Source organism: Spinacia oleracea, chromosome 4, assembly GCF_020520425.1.
Source record: "Spinacia oleracea cultivar Varoflay chromosome 4, BTI_SOV_V1, whole genome shotgun sequence".
NCBI lineage: Eukaryota > Viridiplantae > Streptophyta > Magnoliopsida > Caryophyllales > Amaranthaceae > Spinacia > Spinacia oleracea.
In genome coordinates this window covers 11,946,639-11,970,300 of record NC_079490.1, presented here as the reverse complement: position 1 = coordinate 11,970,300, position 23,662 = coordinate 11,946,639, and the positions used below count along the sequence as shown (strand labels likewise).

The following is a 23,662-nucleotide window of genomic DNA, read 5'->3' as shown; positions in this document are numbered from 1 at the left end:
TGACAATTTGCGTAACGCCCATAAGAGAGAGAGATCAACAAAGAATACACGAAAGATATGAATGACTATTTATGTGCATGGTGTTAATTAACAAACTAAAAACATGCAAGCTCGCACATTAACTAACAAATTAACAAACTAACAAACATGCAAGCTAGCACATTAACAAACAAATTAACAATTTAGCTAAAGATATCACTATCCCACCAGATTTCCCTAGTGAAACATCAAAGATATACAAATGCTAAATTGTCAAGGATGATTATACTTTATACGATGACATCTACAGTTTTATCCAGTGCGTCAGATTCCTCTTGTAGAAATCGTCTTCTAAACCCTTTAATTTCAAAAACAACTTAAAGTTTGTTACGTAAGATAAAATTTTGTTTATATAGATTACGTAATACTTTCAAAAATAGATGAAAATTAAAGGGAAAAAAACAGAAATTAGTTGGCGTTTTGTGTGCTTAATCCCACTAATTTAAATGAAATTCTTTAGGAAAGAATGTCACTAAATAATATTTTTTTTTCTTTCTCCAACTCCAACTAGTCCCCCACAATGGCAGCCAAAAAAACCCAATCTCTCACCCTACCTTTCAAGACACGTGTACAAGTCGCATTACTCGGCCTCGTCATTGACGGTGTTCGTCGAAATAACGGCACCATCAACCGCGGTGTCATGAAACTGTTTGACCGCCGCGTACCTGCCAAACCAATCTCAAGTAACTCAGTCTCCTCCCACGACGTCGTTTTCGATCCTTCTAACAACCTCTGGTTCCGCCTCTTCGTCCCTCACAAAGCCGACATTGTTGCGTCACTCCCGATCATCGTCTTCTTCCACGGAGGAGGTTTTTCCCTCCTGAGCGCCGCATCTAGCGTTTATGACGCCGTCTGTCGCCGCTTTGCTCGTGAGCTAAAAGTTGTCGTCTGCTCCGTCGAGTATCGCCTCTCGCCGGAGCAAAAGTTCCCTAGTCAGTACGATGACGGTTTCTCCGTCCTCAAGTTCCTGGATAAACCTCACAATCGTCGCGACATTCCTCACTGGCCGGGAAATGCTGATGTATCAACTGTCTTCCTTGCCGGAGATTCCGCCGGCGCTAACCTCGCACACCACCTTTCCGTCAGCTATGCAAAATCATCATCCTCCTTTTCTCTCCTCAAACTCGCCGGACTCATTAACATCCAGCCTTTTTTAGGCGGGAAAGAACGAGTCAACTCGGAGGTTGAACTTGAAGGGATGCCAATAGTTTCGCTAGAGAGAAATGATTGGATGTGGAAGGCTTTTTTACCCGAAGGAAAAGATTTAGATCATTGGGCCGTGAATGTATGTGGGCCCAACGCGTTGGATATACGTGGGCTTGAATTGCCACCCGTATTATTGTTTGTGGGTGGATTTGACCCGATGAAGGATCGGCAAAAGAAGTATTATGAGTGGTTGAGAAGAAATGACAAGGATGTGAAGTTAGTGGAGTATTCTGATGCGATTCATGCATTTTACATTTTCCCTCAATTGCCTCATGCTAATTTGTTGATGGCTGAAATTAAGGACTTTATTAACAAGCATAAGTTCTAAACTTAACTAGGGAAACATAACTAAAGTAAAGTCGTATTCTCTTCACCTTAAGTTATGCTGAATTAACTATAATTATTTTTACTGAAATTATAATATTTTTCCTAATTTTACTAAGCTCAATTTATTTTCATTTACTAAAACTTATATTTACTGATTTGATATTATATTTGTTCGTCGAAGTTACTAAATATTACTGATTAAAACTTATTTTTACAAAACTTTAATGTTTTTTGACCAAATTTAACTTATTTTTGTTAAATATTTTTTTGGTTCTTATTGTAGCTAGTTTGTTTATAATGAAAATATATTGTTCGTATCGTCCTCGTTGCATATCCGCATATTGTTTTACGTAGTATATGGAGAGGCACCTCCATTGTGCTCCTATAATTAGGTGGTAATTGTTGCTTATTTTGTAATTTCTGCTCATTTTAAAGAGACAAAAAAATCACAAATGAGCGGAATGCCATCCTTAGGTGCACCAAAGAATTTGTAATATACTCAATATGAACAATTATAAGATTTATATGTAATAATTGTTATCCATTCCAATTAACTGTCTTTATAATTTACTAGTCTTATATGCACGCGATGCGTGCGTGAATATTTGCAAAATAATGTCATACATTTACCATAAAGGTTTACTCCTCCCATGAATACGTATTGACTTAGTTATGCATTTCTATTGGAATCAAAGCCTCCGAAAACCCTGATTATCTCAAATCTCAACTTTTTCCTTGTTTAATCCCATACTAACAAAGGAACTACAAACAGAAGTTGCATCCCTGACTCCCTTGTAAATTATACTTCATTAATACAGAAAAAATAAAACACAAAGGTACAAATACTTGGATAAATATCATACAATAAGGAGAACATGTCTCCAACTCTCTTTCAGCAACAAAGTTCCTACAACACACCAAAACCCAGAACCCAGTAGCAAATCCTGACATCACGACCAGGTAGAACCACATAGTCTCACGCTTATCCTCTGTTAGGTTATGATACATATGATATTACATAAATCATGCGGAAACAACCATTAACCCAGGAATACATATTATTTACACATAATCATTTAGCATAGATTAGATGCATACTCTTTGTTGCGTGCCTTCCCTAGCTGCGCCCGAACCGAACAAGAACAAGTCTTTAGGACTCCAAGTGTCGTCCCTCCGTAGATAGTCCACAGCACGTCCGGATCCGCCTTAAGATTGACCAACTAGAATCGCCCTTAAGGTACTATTATTTTCGGCACTTTATAGGCAAATGTGTGACTGAATTTTTCTCTCAAAAACTCACTTTGAATACTTTGAAACTTGTGTTATAAATTGTGAGCCCTAGCCTCATATTTATAGCGGTATGGAAAGGGAATCGAAATCCTATTCAGATACAAATTAATTAAACCTAGAATCCTACAAGAACTCTAATTTAATTAATTTATCAAATAGAATTAGGAATTTAATCATTAACCGAACTCTGCATGTTTTAGGAAACGTGCACGAACACAAACACTTGCACACACACGCACGGCAGCCACGATGGGCCCCATGCGTGCGCGCGAGCAGCAGCCCACTCAGCGCCCGCGCGCGCTGCGCGCTGCGCGTGCTGTGCGCGCTGTGCGCTGCGCGTGCTGTGCGCGCTGCGCGCTGCGCGCAGCCTGCTGGGCCTGGCCTTGCGCTGGGCCTGGCGTGGCTGTTTGTGCGGCGCGCTTGGCTTGCTGGGCGATGGCCTGGCTTCGTGCTGGGCCTCGTCCGGCAGGCCTCGTCCGATGCTTATTCGTACGATGCGCTTCCGATTAAATTTTCCGATTCCGGAATTCATTTCCGATACGAACAATATTTAATATTTCCGATTCCGGAATTAATTTCCGTTTCGAACAAATATTTAATATTTCCGTTTCCGGAATTATTTTCCGATTCCGGTAATATTTCCGATTCTGACAATATTTCCGTTTCCGGCAATATTTCCGATACGATCCATATTTCCGTTTCCGGCAATATCATCGTTTCCGGAGTATTCATTCCTTGCCTGTGACGATCTTAGCTCCCACTGAAACCAAGATCCGTCGGTTCCGAATATTCATAGATGGAGTATTTAATGCTATTAAATACTTGATCCGTTTACGTACTATTTGTGTGACCCTACGGGTTCAGTCAAGAGTAAGCTGTGGATTAATATCATTAATTCCACTTGAACTAAAGCGGCCTCTAGCTAGGCATTCAGCTCACTTGATCTCACTGAATTATTAACTTGTTAATTAATACTGAACCGCATTTATTAGACTTAACATAGAATGCATACTTGGACCAAGGGCATTATTTCCTTCAGTCTCCCACTTGTCCTTAGGGACAAGTGTGCATTTCCTAATTCCTTTGTCGCTCGATGCTTGCTCTTGAACATAAGGTAAGAGTTGTCATCCTTATTATGTCCAGAGGTGTTCCTCGGTTTCAGAGTTCAACTGATCAAATAAACAGATAATCATAGCCTATGATTCATCCGAGCACGGCCATGCATTTCACAGTTTCTAGCTCTCCGAGTGGCCTTGTACAACTTTTAAGCATCTCATCCCGATTTATGGGAGGACAATCCCAATCTTGCGATCTTGAGATTAGACTTCGTTTGATAGGTGATTACCTGAGCGTTGCCTTTATAGCCTCCTTTTACGGTGCGACGGTTGGTCAACGTCAAAGCAACCAGTTCTCAAACAAGTAATCTTCAAATCACTCAGGTATTGAGGATTTAGTGTCTAATAATTTAATGAAATTTACTTATGACAGACTTTCATCTCTTACAGTAAAGTTTCATAGGTCTCGTCCGATACTAGTCTTCCCAAAGTAAGTATCTATGCAAATGATTATGACATTGCCATGTCCACATAGTTCAAGAAACAGAACTACTAGTCATCTTGCATTCTAATCGTCTAACGTTTTCTATGCGTCCAATTTTATAGAAAACTCCGATTAGGGACCATTTTCAACCTTTGACATTCAAGTTCACTTGATAGACATTTCTTAGTCACAGGACTGGTCCTGACAGTCTATCTTGAATATATCGTCAAATTGAAGGGACTCATCATTTAATAAACCACAAATTAAATGGAAAAATGAATTCTTTTCATTTATTGTGAATGATTAACCGATAATGTTTTACAAAGATTTAAACTCTAAAACTTTAAAACATTAAACAGAGACATCAAAGCCATTCTCCAATATGCTTGATTCCCATAGCTGCAGTGTGCGAGTTGTGCTTCGCCTGCGGCAGAGGTTTAGTTAATGGATCTGATATGTTGTCATCAGTTCCAATTTTGCTTATCTCGACTTCTTTTCTTTCAACGAACTCTTGTAGAAGGTGAAATCTACGAAGTACATGCTTGACTCTCTGGTGGTGTCTATGCTCTTTTGCCTGTGCAATAGCTCCGTTATTATCACAATACAGGGCTATTGGTCCTTTAATGGAGGGGACTACACCAAGTTCTCCTATGAACTTCCTTAGCCATATAGCTTCCTTTGCTGCTTCATGTGCAGCAATGTACTCCGCTTCAGTTGTAGAATCCGCAATGGTGCTTTGCTTAGCACTTTTCCAGCTTACTGCTCCTCCGTTGAGGCAGAAGACAAACCCAGACTGTGATCTGAAATCATCTTGTCGGTTTGGAAACTTGCGTCCGTATAGCCTTTAACAATTAATTCATCATCTCCACCATAGACCAGGAAGTCATCTTTGCGCCTTTTCAGGTACTTCAGAATATTCTTGGCAGCAGTCCAATGCGCCTCTCCTGGGTCTGACTGGTATCTGCTCGTAGCACTGAGTGCGTACGCAACATCCGGGCGTGTACATATCATAGCATACATTATTGAACCAATCAATGATGCATATGGAATCCCATTCATTCGTCTACGCTCATCAAGTGTTTTTGGGCACTGAGTCTTGCTTAGAGTCATTCCATGAGACATGGGTAGGTAGCCTCGCTTGGAGTCCGCCATCTTGAACCTATCAAGCACCTTATTGATATAAGTGCTTTGACTAAGTCCAATCATCTTTTTAGATCTATCTCTGTAAATCTTGATGCCCAATATGTACTGTGCTTCTCCTAGATCCTTCATCGAAAAACATTTCCCAAGCCAAATCTTGACAGAGTTCAACATAGGAATGTCATTTCCGATAAGCAATATGTCGTCGACATATAATACTAGGAAAGCAATTTTGCTCCCACTGACCTTCTTGTATACACAAGATTCGTCCGCGTTCTTGATGAAACCAAATTCACTGACTGCTTCATCAAAACGTATATTCCAGCTCCTGGATGCCTGCTTCAATCCGTAGATTGACTTCTTTAGCTTGCATACCTTTTTAGCATTCTTTGGATCCTCAAAACCTTCAGGCTGTGTCATAAACACAGTTTCTGTTAAAACGCCGTTTAAGAAAGCAGTTTTGACATCCATCTGCCATATTTCGTAATCGTAATATGCAGCGATTGCTAACATTATTCGAATAGACTTTAGCATTGCAACTGGTGAAAAGGTTTCATCGTAATCCACACCGTGGACTTGCCTGTAACCTTTTGCAACCAATCTAGCTTTGAAAACTTCAAGTTTCCCATCCTTGTCCTTTTTCAGTTTGAAAACCCATTTGCTTCCAATGGCTTGGTAGCCATCTGGCAAATCGACCAAATCCCATACTTGGTTTTCAGACATGGAGTCTAATTCAGATTGCATGGCTTCTTGCCATTGCTTGGAGCTAGGGCTCGTCATAGCTTGCTTGTAAGTCGCAGGTTCATCACTTTCAAGTAATAGAACGTCATAGCTCTCGTTCGTCAAAATACCTAAGTACCTTTCCGGTTGAGATCTATATCTTTGCGATCTACGCGGGGTAACATTTCTAGATTGACCATGATTCTCACCAGATTCTTCTAAAGATCTCTGAGTTTCATCCTGAATGTCATCTTGAGCATTCTCTAGAGTTTGTTGTTCGACTCGAATTTCTTCGAGGTCTACTTTTCTCCCACTTGTCATTTTGGAAATGTGATCCTTCTCCAAAAAGACACCATCTCGAGCAACAAACACTTTGTTCTCAGATGTATTGTAGAAGTAATACCCCTTTGTTTCCTTTGGATAGCCCACAAGGATACATTTGTCAGATTTTGGATGAAGTTTGTCTGAAATTAATCGTTTGACGTATACTTCACATCCCCAAATCTTAAGAAAAGACACATTTGGAGGCTTTCCAAACCATAATTCGTATGGAGTCTTTTCGACAGCTTTAGACGGAGCTCTATTTATAGTGAGTGCAGCTGTATTTAGTGCATGTCCCCAAAATTCTAATGGAAGTTCGGCCTGACCCATCATTGACCTGACCATGTCTAGCAAGGTTCTGTTCCTCCGTTCTGACACACCGTTCCATAGTGGTGTTCCAGGAGGAGTCAATTCTGATAGAATTCCACATTCTTTCAGATGGTCATCAAATTCATAGCTCAGATATTCACCGCCTCTATCAGACCGCAGTGCCTTAATCTTCTTGCCTAATTGATTCTCTACTTCACTCTGAAATTCCTTGAATTTGTCAAAGGATTCAGACTTATGCTTCATTAGGTAGACATAACCATACCTACTGAAGTCATCAGTGAAAGTGATAAAGTAGCTGAAACCACCTCTAGCATTTGTACTCATTGGTCCACATACATCTGTATGGATTAAACCCAATAGTTCATTTGCTCTTTCTCCAACTTTAGAGAAAGGTTGCTTTGTCATTTTGCCAAGTAAACATGATTCGCATTTACCATAATCCTCTAAGTCAAATGGTTCTAGAATTCCTTCTCTTTGAAGTCTTTCTAAGCGTTTCAAGTTTATATGGCCTAATCGACAATGCCACAGATAGGTGAGATCTGAATCATCCTTTTTGGCCTTTTTGGTATTTATGTTATATACTTGTTTGTCGTGATCTAATAAATAAAGTCCATTGACTAATCTAGCAGATCCATAAAACATCTCTTTAAAATAAAACGAACAACTATTGTCTTTTATTATAAAGGAAAATCCCTTAGCATCTAAGCAAGAAACTGAAATGATGTTTTTAGTAAGACTTGGAACATGGAAACATTCTTCCAGTTCCAAAACTAGCCCGGAGGGCAACGACAAATAGTAAGTTCCTACGGCTAATGCAGCAATCCGTGCTCCATTTCCCACTCGTAGGTCGACTTCACCCTTGCTTAACTTTCTACTTCTTCTTAGTCCCTGTGGATTGGAACATAAGTGTGAGCCACAACCTGTATCTAATACCCAAGAAGTTGAATTAGCAAGTATACAGTCTATAACGAAAATACCTGAAGATGGAACGACTGTTCCGTTCTTCTGATCTTCCTTTAGCTTCAAGCAATCTCTCTTCCAATGCCCCTTCTTCTTGCAGTAGAAGCATTCGGATTCAGAAGTGGGTTGACTGACCTTTCTCTTTGCAGATTTGGCGCCAGTTTGCTTAGTTGGGCTGGCTTTGTTGCCACCTTTCTTAGCATTCCTCTTCTTTCCAGGATTTCTTGAACTTGCCCCCACGCACCATAAGCACATCCTGCTTATCACTTTTGAGCGTCTTTTCAGCGGTCTTCAGCATACCGTGAAGCTCAGTGAGCGTTTTGTCCAGACTATTCATACTGTAGTTCAGTTTGAACTGATCATACCCGCTATGAAGAGAATGGAGGATGGTGTCTATAGCCATTTCCTGAGAAAATTGCTGATCCAGCCGACTCATATTCTCAATGAGTCCAATCATTTTGAGAACATGTGGACTTACGGGCTCGCCTTTCTTAAGCTTGGTCTCAAGAATTTGCCTATGAGTCTCGAATCTTTCGACTCGAGCCAGATCTTGGAACATGTTCTTCAACTCACTAATGATTGTGAAAGCATCTGAGTTGATGAACGTTTTCTGCAGATCCGCACTCATGGTGGCGAGCATTAGACATTTCACATCCTTGTTGGCATCAATCCAACGATTGAGGGCTGCCTGAGTGACCCCGTCGCCTGCAGCTTCGGGCATCGCCTCATCTAGGACATACTCCTTTTCTTCCTGCATAAGAACTATTTGCAAGTTCCTTTGCCAGTCAAGGAAGTTTTTCCCGTTCAACTTCTCCTTTTCGAGAATTGATCGAATGTTGAATGAATTGTTGTTTGCCATATTAAAAACTACAATTGAAAAGAATAAACAAATAAATAACCATTCACAGTTTCTTTTAATAAACTTAAATTCTAGCATACATGCATAATTCAATGTTTATTAAGCATTTTATTCAAATTATGTGTTCCGGCAGGTGTGAATAAAATGATTCCAAGATCCTAAAATCATTGAAGAACTAAGCACAGTTTGTCGACTTAATCCTAGAACATCTTAGGTAAGCAAAAGCCTTTTGCTAATAGTCTAGAAACTATTCTTGGTTGATAGGTACGTCTAAGAACTTATTAGGTAAACCTATCGAATTTGCCACGACATAAAAGGACTCCTTACTTATATCGTTGAGTTTCACCAAAACTAACATGTACTCACAATTATTTGTGTACCTTGCCCCTTTAGGACCAATAAGTAACACCTCGCTGAGCGAAAACTATTACTAGATTGATGTAAAGGATATCCAAGCAAGTGTATATTTTGGCATGGCACCTTTTAACTCAATTTTTAAGTTTGGAACTTAAGGCTCTTACTATGTTGGTTAGATTTTAAGTGAACTAAAATCCTTAATCATGCAACATAATCAAGCTTTTGATCTCATGCATTTTAAGACATATTTAAAACAATAAATAACTTAAAACATGCATAAGATATTTGTGATCTAGTATGGCCCGACTTCATCTTGAAGCTTTGACTTCAAAGTCCGTCTTGTAAATCTCCGTGGGAGGCACCACTTTCTTCAAATAGGATAAGCTATAACTAATTACAACTATTTGATGGTTCGCAGACCATATTTGAATTGAAAAATAACTTTGGTACTTTAGACCAATTACATTCAAATTAATGGTACGCAGACCATATTTTCTATCCTATTTGGGCCATACTAGTCACTTCATAACCTGCAAAACAGTACATATACAATATATACCATTCACCCATTCATTATCATGAATGGCCCACATAGCTGGTTAGTAAAACACATTATGCATCACGTAAACATTTGCAGCAATTAATCAAGGGCACCAATAATCTACCAATTATTCAGTCCTTATTAATTCTAATCAAGTTGTTTTAACCTTAAGGATTTGTAGACCTAATCAAGAGTTTATGACTAAAAAGCGCTCCCACTTAAACCAATAAATTCATATGCTTTACCAATTTTAAACATAAAAATGTATTTCTAGTCTAACCGGAAACATACAAATTTAATTAAAATTTAAAGCTCATATAAATTTATAATTGAATCCAAAAAGTTTAATTTAATTTCAGTCGTATTTAAATTAATTCATGATTTTAATTTTAGTAAAATAATTAGAATAAATAACATTTATTATAATTATAATATTCAAAATTAAAATCCAAGAAAATAATTTAAATTATTAATTTTAAAATTAATTAAAATTACGTGAACTGAAATTTTCAAATTAAACATTCAAAACGATCTAATCGTAACGCAAACACCCTACGCGTTGCACGCCCATGGGCCGCACGCACACAGCCATTGCTGGCCATGTGCGCGCAGCCCATGCGCTCGTCGCATAGCTGCTGCATCCCTATCGCAAGCCTCCGCACGCATTGGTGCTCGCTGCGCGCGCCAGCGCTCATCTCACGCGGGCTATTGCTCGCAGTGCGCGCGCGACATCGCTCGCTGGGCGCGCGACATCGCTCACTGGGCGCGCGAGCCATCGCTCGCTGGGCGCGCGACATCGCTCGCTGGGCGGGCGACATCGCTCGCTGTGCGCGCGAGCAATGCTAGGCGCAGCGCTCGTGGCACGCGAGCTTGCGCTCGCTGCGCGCGAGGCTGCGCGCTGTTGTGCGAGGCAGCGCGCGTTGTGGCGCAGCTCGCTTGCTGCCCACACGCGACTGCCTTGGCTCGCCCTACGCCCATGCCCATTCGTCCATTGGTCGTGGCACACGACACAAGGCAGGGCTGCTGCCTTGTGCTCGTGCACTACGCCCTTGCTCATTGCATTCGTGCCGCACGGGCGACGAGCTCCCTTGCTCGTCGTCGCATGCCCGCATTATACAACACCCCTTAAGGGTAACACGAAGCGTCCATTGCTTCGTGCGTGCAAGTTATATGAACGAATCGCATAAAAATTTAAAATTTATATTTAAAATTAATGACAAATTAATAAATAATATTAATTTCATAATTTTAGGGCGAAAAAATCGAAAATTTATTATCCAATTGATTTCCGATTGTTATGGATTCAAGTCTAGGTCATAAAAATTTAAAATTTATCGTAAATTTACAATTTTTATGGTGGTTTTTAATCATAGGTTTCTAATTAAATTACAATTAATTATGAAAATCAAATTAATTCTAAATTATTCTAATTTTCAACAAATTAATCATAATTAATAATTAGATTGCATAATTAACAAGACTAGGCATTCAAACTTGTTAAACATACGCAGTAGGTCAATCAAAAATTCAAGATTTATCAACAAGAATCGCAAATATTTAATTTAACATCTTAAATTTACGAAATTTTGCATTCGAAAAACTAAAAACTTCGAAAAGTCATAGTTAGGCTTCGAATTTGAGAATTCTGGGTTCGGCAGAAAAATACTATTTTTGTCAAAATTTTAGAATGCCTTTTACATGCGGAATTGACACAAAAATCACTCAATTCGGATGAGTAACGAAGAAACTGCCGAAAAACTGCGTACGTATAATTAAATAAACGCAATTTGCAATTAATTAACAATTACGAAAATTAATCACCCCTTTTAATTCTTGCAAATTTGTAATATTTAACCATGTTTATGCAATTTAGATTATGAAAATAATAAGGGGCTCGTGATACCACTGTTAGGTTATGATACATATGATATTACATAAATCATGCGGAAACAACCATTAACCCAGGAATACATATTATTTACACATAATCATTTAGCATAGATTAGATGCATACTCTTTGTTGCGTGCCTTCCCTAGCTGCGCCCGAACCGAACAAGAACAAGTCTTTAGGACTCCAAGTGTCGTCCCTCCGTAGATAGTCCACAGCACGTCCGGATTCGCCTTAAGATTGACCAACTAGAATCGCCCTTAAGGTACTATTATTTTCGGCACTTTATAGGCAAATGTGTGACTGAATTTTTCTCTCAAAAACTCACTTTGAATACTTTGAAACTTGTGTTATAAATTGTGAGCCCTAGCCTCATATTTATAGCGGTATGGAAAGGGAATCGAAATCCTATTCAGATACAAATTAATTAAACCTAGAATCCTACAAGAACTCTAATTTAATTAATTTATCAAATAGAATTAGGAATTTAATCATTAACCGAACTCTGCATGTTTTAGGAAACGTGCACGAACACAAACACTTGCACACACACGCACGGCAGCCACGATGGGCCCCATGCGTGCGCGCGAGCAGCAGCCCACTCAGCGCCCGCGCGCGCTGCGCGCTGCGCGTGCTGTGCGCGCTGTGCGCTGCGCGTGCTGTGCGCGCTGTGCGCGCTGCGCGCTGCGCGCAGCCTGCTGGGCCTGGCCTTGCGCTGGGCCTGGCGTGGCTGTTTGTGCGGCGCGCTTGGCTTGCTGGGCGATGGCCTGGCTTCGTGCTGGGCCTCGTCCGGCAGGCCTCGTCCGATGCTTATTCGTACGATGCGCTTCCGATTAAATTTTCCGATTCCGGAATTCATTTCCGATACGAACAATATTTAATATTTCCGATTCCGGAATTAATTTCCGTTTCGAACAAATATTTAATATTTCCGTTTCCGGAATTATTTTCCGATTCCGGTAATATTTCCGATTCTGACAATATTTCCGTTTCCGGCAATATTTCCGATACGATCCATATTTCCGTTTCCGGCAATATCATCGTTTCCGGAGTATTCATTCCTTGCCTGTGACGATCTTAGCTCCCACTGAAACCAAGATCCGTCGGTTCCGAATATTCATAGATGGAGTATTTAATGCTATTAAATACTTGATCCGTTTACGTACTATTTGTGTGACCCTACGGGTTCAGTCAAGAGTAAGCTGTGGATTAATATCATTAATTCCACTTGAACTAAAGCGGCCTCTAGCTAGGCATTCAGCTCACTTGATCTCACTGAATTATTAACTTGTTAATTAATACTGAACCGCATTTATTAGACTTAACATAGAATGCATACTTGGACCAAGGGCATTATTTCCTTCATCCTCATCTTCTCCATCTTGGTTGCCTTGATCTCCTGAACAATCTGGGCAATCATTATATATATTTTCATTCAAGAGTAGAGAATTAAGTTACAACTACTAAAATCTGTTGACAAAAACAAAATGGCAGCAAATAATTCACTTGGGGTGCTGCAGCCAGCAGCCTAGTAGCAATTTTATTTGATAGAAGGCAAAAAGAAATTCCAGACATACCATACTTGTTGTACTCACATAACGAAAACAAAACCAAGTTGGAAAAAGACAACGGACACACATACCCTGAACAACGGACACATACACCGGGATTAACATATGAAGCTTCTCATAAGCTTAGAAACTCGAACGAAAATGGCCACATACACCCAGTCCTGGAAAAATTCAACACGCCTAAAAAAAGCATGCCTCCAACTGAAGCGTACATGGTGCAATGACGTATAACACCCGAAATTTCCAACAACTAACTATGAAATTTCCAACAGCTTATATAAGTTTTAATGTTAAACCTGATAAATCTTGCAATGCAATAGATCACAACTATGAACTTTCCAGCACAATCAGAATGATTTTTGGATGGGAGATTATCCAGATGAGTTAACTTTAGGAGTGAGGTCATAAAACAGGAGAGCATCAAGCTCTCACATGTCAAATAAAGGCTAATTCCTTCAAGCGTACATGGTGCAATTTTACATTTGAATCGATTAATATGTACGAAGTAAATTGTTAAGGAGACACTGCTACATATGCATATATAGGTAACAGACACATGTTTGAAATCGTGGGCTTGGTGGCACATAGCAAGAATCTTGCAAATTAGACCGAAAGGAAATGCAAAATTTGATATACTACATATTCCATAACCTCAAAGAGTAATATTTATGACAAAACAAAAAGACATAATCTGCTATAGTTCTAAAAAAATCTCTGGCTTCCCTAAAAGAAAATAAATAAGATCTAAAGTCATATCTCATCTAGAGTTCCAATATGGTCTGCCAGAAAAAGATTCTCTAGTTCTACCGGTGAGAGATACCACGTTATAGGTATTCATTACTTGTTAGTTGTTACCTCTCACAGAGGAATACACACGAACATACCGACTTTGGCTAAGCCCACCAAACACACCAAACATATAGCAGCAACAAAGCATTCCAACGAGCAGAACATAGTAAAAAGAAATTCATCACCGCAGAACAGAAGCAGCATAATCTCAGCAGAGAAAAATAGAAAAGAACTGATAATTTTATACGGGGGAGTTTTAGTTCAATGTTGAGGTAAGTCTAGTATATAAATTTGGCTAAAACTCCTTTTGAAACATTCTAAAACACCGTATGCGACTGTAACACTTCGTGAATATCTTTCTCTCTGTTTCAATGCTCACCCAAACAAACACATTTCACCAAATATTACGATAAAATCAAAGAAAGTTTAAGGAAAATATCAACAAATTAGCTCCTTAATCACTCAATGTCTAACAAAAATGAACAATTTTCATCCGTAAGCATTAAGCAATCTTATGCATAACAATTACTGCAATAATCCGCCATTAATAACCTACATCAGAGATGAACAGATATGAACAAATAAAGGATGAGAGAAAGAACCAGCAACATTACAATTCAAAAATCATTACAATTCAAAATCAAAGTTTCAAATAAACCCAATTCAATGTAGTTGGAAGATATTACAACATCTCTGTGATATTTCTACAACAAAATAGTGAATTTTTAGTCATTTTTAACCTAAATATCAAATTACCAGCAAAAATCAACGAAACTTGGAATCTGACTCACATGAAAATGAACATAGAATCAATTGATCCAGATAATAAATGTTGCAACAATATTGAATACTTTTTACAGCTCCGTCGATAATTTTTACAGCCATATATATATTGGAGTGCTATTTCAACAAAAAATCAATACCAATATCTAGCCTTATATTGGAGTACTATTCAATTTCATCAAAGCAAGTACTATTTCAACCAAAATCAACTAACCAACTGTCAAATCCCATAACAAAAAAATTCCCAAATTGGTAAAATTAAATTAGTAAAAACAAAATGGCAAAATTAAATCAAATGAAAATCACCGCAATTATTGCTGCTGTTATTGTTGTTGTTGTTGTCGGAAAATCGACATCCCCGCCCTCCATCCGCCGGTCTAAAACCTATTAGGAATCCAAATCATATTTCTAAAACCTAATCAAAAGCAAAACCTCGTAATAAAATTGCAAAAACGAAAACTAAATAGAAATTCAAATCCTTAACTTGTAAAATCGGGGTCGCAAAAACAGAATCAAATCCGAAGAAACCACAAAATTGATGAAAGTCCGAAGGAATCCAAATCCCAGGGGTGGCTTTCGTCGTTGGCTCGAATTGAAGGAGAGGAAGAAGATCGAAGGAGAGGATGAAGAAGATCGTGGAGAGGATGAAGGATTTCGAAGAAGATCGAAGAGGATTTGAGGAAGAAGATCGAAGGTATTCGTAGAGGAATAGATCGAGGGTCGAGAAAGAAAGCGGGAGGAGGAGAGAGAAAACAGTTGAGCAGTAAGGGTTAGGGTTGATTAGTGTGAAGGGTTTTTTCGTCTTTTTGCAAGGGGACACGAAAAGTGATGTTACTATTATGCCCTCAGCTGTTCCTTTATATGATAGAGATACGGGTATTGTGTAAGTTTCTTTTTGTTGTTGGTAAAAAGATGATTTGTGCAAGTTGCAATAATTAAAACTTGTTATAATCATGCGTATCACTCTTTTGATGGTACCACGTACAAAAATGACACATAGGCTATGACTAATCAAATTATATTTATTATCAACGCCATGCCATATTGTAATATGAGAATATTTAAATAAGATAGTCAATAGAAAAAGAAGAAAATAATTTTTATCATAGTTATAGTAAATATATATTTCTTTTATCTTGTAAGTATAAAAAATAGAAATTACAATCCATCAATTGTACTCCCTCTGTTTTCGATCAATCACAACATGCTGACTTTTACAATGTTTATCCACTATATTTGACCATATTTTTCACTAACGTATAAGAGTCGGGTGTAATTATGTAAAATTTACATATATATTGCTTAATTTTTCTACTGGTCCCTCATTAAACTATTCAAATTCCACCACTGATTAACTGTGTGCATTTTTTTTTATCTACCTTTATCCCTACTTATATAAAAAAGCCGAAACCCAAAGTTCTTTTGTCGTAATTTTTTTTTCCACTTCTACCCCTCCTCTTGATTAATTATCACAATCAAACCTAAATTTATTTTATTAACACGTGTCTTTTGGTCTTTGCATCCCTTATCTCTTTTCTCTCAACAGAACATTGATATGTTCTTAATAAAAACGCAGAGGAGGAAGATATTGATGGTTAATTGAAAGACATTATAAGATTTTTCAGGTATTTACCATGGGCCATAAATAATAATCATCTTCAATTTAAATTTGATATCAATATTTTATTTTCATTTTTTAATTGTGAACCACAATTCTAAGTTTATCTTCAACTCAACCATCCAAAATATTTAAAATCAATTCTACTTGTATATGACAGAAATTTCTGATTGTGAGTTTGTTTATTTGTCTTAGTTAGGATTTGTTTAATTTTTGCATGTTAAATTTTTTAACAACCTATTAATTCCCAAATTTTAAATTTTATCATTCACCATTTCGAGAAAGAAAGATTGGGATACCAGATCTAACAATCGATTCTTTGGTACTTTTTTTTCATTCATTGATATAAATCAATCGACAATCGTTCTAAATGGAGTTTTTCCTTATTTTGTTTTTATATAGATTTTAATTATTAATTTAAAATTTCAAACCGAGTTTTTCTATTTTCCAATTAAGGGTAAGATTGAGAATGTGGATGATAAGGAGGAGGAAAATCATGCGGTGAAGGAGCATGGTTGTAGTAGGCGGTGGAGGTCGTTATTGTTGTCAAAATTGAAGCAAGGGTTGAGTAGAGTAAGGAGGCTTGTAGTATAGGGTTGTTTCAATGGATGTGTGGGAGTAGAAAAGAAGGATATTGTAGATGATACTAAGATAATCCTCCTTCCGTCCCAGATTAGTTGTTACACTTTCTTTTTTCTTCCGTCCCAGATTAGTTGTTACACTTCTAAATTAGAAATGACCCCACAATTATGATAGTCTATCTTTTCCCACTATTTTTTTTTTTGTCCCCACACCCTCTCTCATTCAATTAAAAAAATACCCCACTAACTCCTATCACATCTACTTTTTTAATAAAATAACAATTGATAACCACACTACTACTTATCGCATTAAACTGTGTGCCCAGGAGAGTGTAACAATTATTCTGGGACGGAGGGAGTAGTTGAGGAGAGAGACCTGACCTATAGGAGTGGCCATAGGAGAAAGACGAGTCTTGTAGATTATCAGTTGGTTTAGGGGGGGAAAAGGCAAGCTTATTTGTATTTGTCGGATAGAGTGATTGATCGGTATCCCGAGCTTCGTGTTTGTTGGTTGTTTTAATGAGAGATGGGGATATGTTATGTGTTGAATACTTGCATGTAGGGGATACTGGGATAGCGGTGCTATTGTTTAACAATTGGAACCTCAAGGGAGTTGTTCTATTTCGGGATCATAGGAGAAGATATAATATGGGTCTATAATCTATATGCATAATTGAATGCACAAAGGACTAAACATTTTTTTTACTTTGGTTAATTTTGGCCGGAAAGTGAATAGTAGATCCTAAACGGTGAAAAAAAAGTTATAAGTCCCAAACTGTGAAAAATGTACTCCGTAGAACTTTAGTCCCCATCTTTATGCTTAACTCGTGTTCATACTTTACTTGTTTTTTTCCTTGTATAAGATATTGTGTTTATATATGTTCCGGTGTTGAAGTGGATGAAACAATGGGCTTCGAATGAAGGCCCTTTTGTGTGTGTTGAAGATCTTGCTAGCTCGAATGTGTCGTGTCCAAATCAACCTACACAATAAACAAGTTACTAGCCTCGGGGGTTTTTCCGAGGAAAGCCCCTCCGATGCCTAAGTAAGAACAATATAATGCTCGGATTCTAGAGAGAGAAGTTCTCTAGAAGAGTAGTCTTAGGGCGTGAAATGGACGTACCTTGGGGTGTGTGCCTTGACGGCTTATTTATAGTGTTTTAGTAGTAAATGTGCCCATAGGTCATTTATTACTATTTGGGCCTTGGGCCTTGATTGGTGGCTGGATAGCCTTTTTGGAATGTAGCGCTTGTGGGTTTGATGTTGCTGTATTGAGCCATTGGGCTTTGGACTTAGAGGCCCAATTGGTTTCCACACTACTACAAAAATGGGCAAAGAGACCCTTTAGAAAAGACCCGTTGGTCGACGTAACGGGTCTCTTTAATTTAAGAGATCTAATATTATAGATAACGGCTCTCTTATGAGTTAAATGACCCATTAAAATTAGAGGGGTGAAAAATAAAAGACCTGTTATCTGATTTAACGGGTCTCTAGCGTATAAAAGGAGCCATTTAAATGCCGTGCAAAATAAAATAAAAGAAGCAATAAACCCTTTATTTACTTAACGGGTCTCTTATGTATCAAGGGACCCACCACTTCTCGTAAAAAATAATTGGAAAATAGCAAAAGAGCCGTCATTTAACATAACGGGTCTCTATTTTCATTCATTTCCTGGCGCCAAGACTTTCGCAAAACCCAATTTCACCCTAGGTTTTTCTTTTCCCTCTTTCTTCTTCCCTGGACATACAACCCCTAGGTTTTTTCTTTGCCTCTTTCTTCTTCCCTGGACATACAACCTAAGGCAACCATCGACGAATTCATTGACGAACTCACCACTACCAACGGCTAATCGGAGAACTAAGTTACGATTGGCGACTTCACTCCCACTGGCGACCTCGACACAATCGCTAGCAAACTACAAATTTAGGTTTTTGTTCTCATCACTCTCTTCTTCTCTTTAATTATTTGTTTCAAATTTCTGAATTTCGTGTGGTTTTCGGTTTTGGAATTCGATTTGTAATTTCTGCTACAATTTAGGGTTTTTTTTCCTGAAATTGTTTTCCCCTCTGAATTTCTGAAATTTCAATTGATGCGATTTTGTGTTTAGATGTTCATGTAATAGCTTGTTTCAAATTTCTGAATTTCGTGTGGTTTTCGGTTTCAATTTGTAATTTCTGCTACAAGTTAGGTTTTTTTCCTGAAATTGTTTTTCCCCAAAAATTTGATATTTCAATTGTTGCGATTTGTAATTTTAATTTTGGGGTTAGGTTTTCCAGTTTCATGGGAAAGTGTTTCGCCATGGTTTGTTGGAATACTGTCTTTCTAGAGTTTCTTGGCATGAGTGAGACACTGAATATGTTTGATCTTTCAAAACCTCCACAACATATTTATGGTATCCAGATTTGGGTGTTTATGGGATGCGCCCAAGTATCAGACTCATCTTTTATTAAAATTTTCTTATTTTGTAGTTTGAAGTGTCAAGTATCAAGGCACACCTATGTTTGAGTATCATGTATCGAACAAGGGAACCCACTATTTTGCATCTAGATGGATACAAATCTGAGTAAATATATGATGTAGACACTGGAAATGTCGAGTCCAATAGTCTAGTAACATAACAGAAGATGGGCTTTGACTCCCCCTTTCCAAAATAGAACCCTCGTAGATTCGCACATCTTCTTGTCATCAAATTGTTTCAAAGTGATGCATACATAGCCACCCTCGACTCAACTGGATTTAATTGAATAATATTTAAGTGTAAAGGGTAAAGCTAATTTATTCTTGTCCATCCCCTTTCGTCATATTTTACTTAATGTTCGCTCTAATAACTCGTTGTTTCTGACTGAAAGTAGTTTTAGAGATGATAATGTTGTTGAAGTCCAGACCCCAGAGTGGTACTTTTGTTCCTGCTCACTATTAAGTAGATATTTTATTTTATTTTGCCTAGATATAAGTTATATCTTATTTTTGCTCACTTTGGTAAGTTCATAATTTGAAACATGTCCTATTTGCCTCTTCACAGGTGTTTAATAGATACAATGGTGTGATTGATGGAGTCCAGTTCTCATCACATGACCCTGTAGGTGGCCTACTAGCTAGATCTACCCATTGATCCATCTGCTGGTATTCGTTGTGCAGAGGTATTGCTTGAAATTTTCCTATGCTTCTATGAGATGATTGGATCTTTATCACATCAATATCTTTCATTTGTATGAAGTGTTAAAACAATTCAAAAATTGTTTTATTTGTTCTTTTCTTGCTGATATATAATGGTATGTGCACAAGCTCCGCTACATCTGCTTGATATGTAGCTATACTTTCATATGTGGTTGTGTGTGTATAGTAAGCTGCTAAATTGCTTCTGTCAAGTTCTGAATCCGTGCTTCATTACTTTGAATGAATATTTTCAATCTTTCTCCATTTGACCAGTTAGTGAAAGGTTCTGAGATGTCCATTTATTTCTCCATTTAACCAGTTTAGTGAAAGGTTAATTGTGAGATTTATAGAATCATATCATTGAGAATACTAATCCAAAGATACTGCAGCTGTACCACTAGTAATGGGCATATAAATAACCAGTTATTTAAAAAAGTAGTAGTAACTGACACAAATAATGCCTGTTACAATTCCAAATAGATTAATTTTCTCAGTTTCAGTTTTAAGCTTTTAGCAATTACAGTTCTGAATGAGTTTCAAGATATGTTAGGCATTCAGATACTCTCCCGATTTTCCTGATTGTTCTAATTGTTGGTTCAAATCCTTCATTTCTACAATTTTTTGTTGGTATTCGCTTTTAATATTTCGATGTTCATAGATAATTTTGATCATTTAGAAATTTAATTTGAACAACCGTGTCTGATCCTAAATTTCTTTCATGGTTAATTCTGTTATTGTTTGCCATAATTCTTGGAAATATGATATATGGAAGTAATCAAATTGGAGTATACTTTCTTTGTATTACAGTGGCAGTCTCGTAGTGGTACTATATTGTGTAGGTGTGCTATTAATATGAGGGAATGTGGGTGAGTGTGGGTGTATCAAGGTGTTTGAATGTGTTTGGGGATGATGAGGATCTTTTTGGCTGGATTACTATTGGCAGGGGGCTGAATTATGTTGTGCAGGTGAGTGTTCATTTAAGGGAGGGAGTGTGCAGGTAGTTCTTAGGTTGTCGGGCTTGTTGGTTTGGTTGTGTGTGTGTGGTAGGGTCGGATTATAGTTTAGTTTTTGAGCTACTAGTCTTATATAGGGTATATCTGGTTCAAGTCACAACTTTAGTTAAGTGTCAAGATTTTCAGCTGACATATAAACCATTTTCTTAGTTGAGCTTTGCCTAAACCAGTTGGTACGAGTAGGATTTCTTCTAGATCCAAGAATCGTGTTTTAAGCACCAAGCCAAATCCTTTGCTTGCTGAAAATTTATATCATTCATCCCCTCAAGTGCCGAACACGTATGAAAAGCTTGTACGAACTGAAATTTTGTCTGGGCCTATCATCCTAAGCTCAAAGTCAATATTGAAAGAAAGCACTAATAACAGACTGCCCCCACCTTTAACTGAGAGTATTTTAGCGCAGCGGCTTAAGCCTGAGATCGCATCAAGTAGCAAAAAACTCAATTTACTATTCTTTTCTGGTCCTTTGACTAGCAAGCCCTTGTCAAAAGCCTTCAATATCTACTTGAGTTCCAGTATGTGAGGAGTTTTGTTCAATAGAAAATACCAGAGCCAATGTTAAGTGAACAATATTATTGTGCTACGAAGACCCAAGCAACTTAATTATAGAGGTTATACGGTCAGTCTTCTGAACTCTGCTCTGTATTTGTTTGGTGTTCGTTTACACTTATCTATCTGTAGTACATGCAACCTGTGTTACTGAGAGGCGATTTCATGTTTTCCAGAATATGAGATTAGATCTATTTTTTTCCATTCTTTTGGGTTATATTTGGTTAGTTTAAGGATATTGATTTCAAGATATGAAGCTTATAAACTCAATTTGCTACCATCTCCTAATTTACAATGCCACACTAGAAATAGCAGTTAACTGCTACATAAAATCATTACTTGCAACTGGCATGACCTCAGTACATTAATTATAGAACAGTTATTAACATTATTAATTTATTATATTTACTTGTACAGAAGGAATAACGGGGCTTTTGTGATAGAGGGGATTGGATGGACTTTGTTGCCAATAGGTTGAGCAAAGGAGCCGAAGCTTTTGAAATGTGTATTGGTGGCAACATGAGCTCTCTATCAAACTTCCTTTTTTTTTGTGTTCTTTTATCAGAAGGCATGTTTAAACGTGTCATAGATTAACTACAACATTTTTTCCGTATAAGCTCAGATTTTCTCCGTCAAAGTTCCTGATGGTAACACCTTTAGTTTGCTGCACCTTCTAGAAACGTAGACATATATTGTGAATAGATGTATGTTTTGAGTGTATTGCACTAACTTGCCAGAAAACTGCTTTGATGGTTTCTTACTTTCTTTTAACTAATAATGTGTAATTCTGCTTCGAGACATCCAACTGATATTACTTGTTTTCTAAATTTAATTTCGTTGTTAATGCAGGTTTGTTTCTTGTTGAAGGTAAGGTGTAAGGGAAGTTCACATTTGGAAACCAGCCAAACAGTGTTGGAGGAGAACATATGCTTGTGCCCGCATTGGCTAATAATTAGTATTGTCAATTTGTTGATGCTTGTCACAATTATGTAAACTTTTGAGCCTTATTTTATTTTGTTATTTTTATATTTTTGAAGATTACAATTGATGTAAAGTGGGAAATAATTTATTAGGTAATTGTAAGAATTAGTTTGAAATTAAAAATTTGGTTAAATGCTGATTTTTTATGCCGAAAAATGGTCGTTTATGCTATTTTTTTTTTTAATAAAAGTTAATGAAAAGAGACCCGTTAGGTATAAAAAGGGCTCTCTCGAGTATAATAATAAAAAATAGTAAAATATTCTAAGAGACCCTCTATCTAACATATGGGGTCTGAATTTGTTAATTATAATAATATTAAAAAATTCAAAGAGACCCTTTATCTTACATATGGGGTCTGAGTTTGATGGAAAAAATATTATTTAAAAATTCAAAGAGACCCCCTAGGTTAAATATTAGGTCTGAATATTTTTGCAAACATACCCCATATCTCTAATAAGGGGTCTCTTCTTCTTCTACATTATTTTTTACATGGTTAACGTAACATACCCCTTTTCTTAAATAACGGGTCTCTTGTTTTTAACAAACAGACCCCCTCTAGATGAGGGGTCTCTTTTATAAAGAGACCCCCCTATCTAGAGACCCCCTTAAATGGGGTCTCTTAGGACATTTTGAACGGGTCTCTTTGCCTATTTTTGTAGTAGTGCCAATTGGGAGCCCAAACAACATGCCCCCCCAGATCCGGTCCTTTTAGGAATAAATGGGCGGGTTTCCAAGTTCCAGAAGTTGAAAGATTTCCCCCTCTTTTTTCAAAAAGGGACGTTTGAATCCGTGCGCTAGTGGGACAGGTGTCCAAAGGACGCTTCAGATGCGGTGTCCATCGTACGGTCCAAGATGTAGCGGAAGTTGGGCGGTTTTTCGTGCCAAGGTCTATAAATACTCGACCCAAACCACATTTTAAAACTTTATTCACCCAAATCTCTCTCAAGCTTTCCCAGAAATCCGGTGACATCTCTTGTGAGTTTTCATCAGATCTTCGTGAATTCGTCGAGAATCAGCTTCGGATTTTCACTCAGTTCGACTTATCGGCTATTTCCGCTCCGAGAAAGGTAATTTGTTTCCCTTTTTGTTGCTTTCATTCCCCCACT

General features: G+C 37.7%; 1 protein-coding gene and 1 long non-coding RNA gene across 2 annotated transcripts; both read left to right on the top strand.

Annotated features, from left to right (window-relative positions):
- The first annotated feature begins 559 nt into the window (after positions 1 to 559).
- Positions 560 to 1,573, top strand: LOC110792079 (probable carboxylesterase 18). Its single transcript, XM_021996890.2, has one exon. It carries the CDS (start codon positions 560 to 562, stop codon positions 1,571 to 1,573), a length of 1,014 nt encoding a protein of 337 aa, XP_021852582.2.
- A 16,807-nt stretch (positions 1,574 to 18,380) lies between these two features.
- LOC130459336 (uncharacterized) lies at positions 18,381 to 23,170 on the top strand. The gene is made up of 3 exons (XR_008918687.1): positions 18,381 to 18,784; positions 19,880 to 19,997; positions 22,425 to 23,170. It is a non-coding gene; the product is annotated as an uncharacterized lncRNA (long non-coding RNA).
- Positions 23,171 to 23,662: the final 492 nt, after the last annotated feature.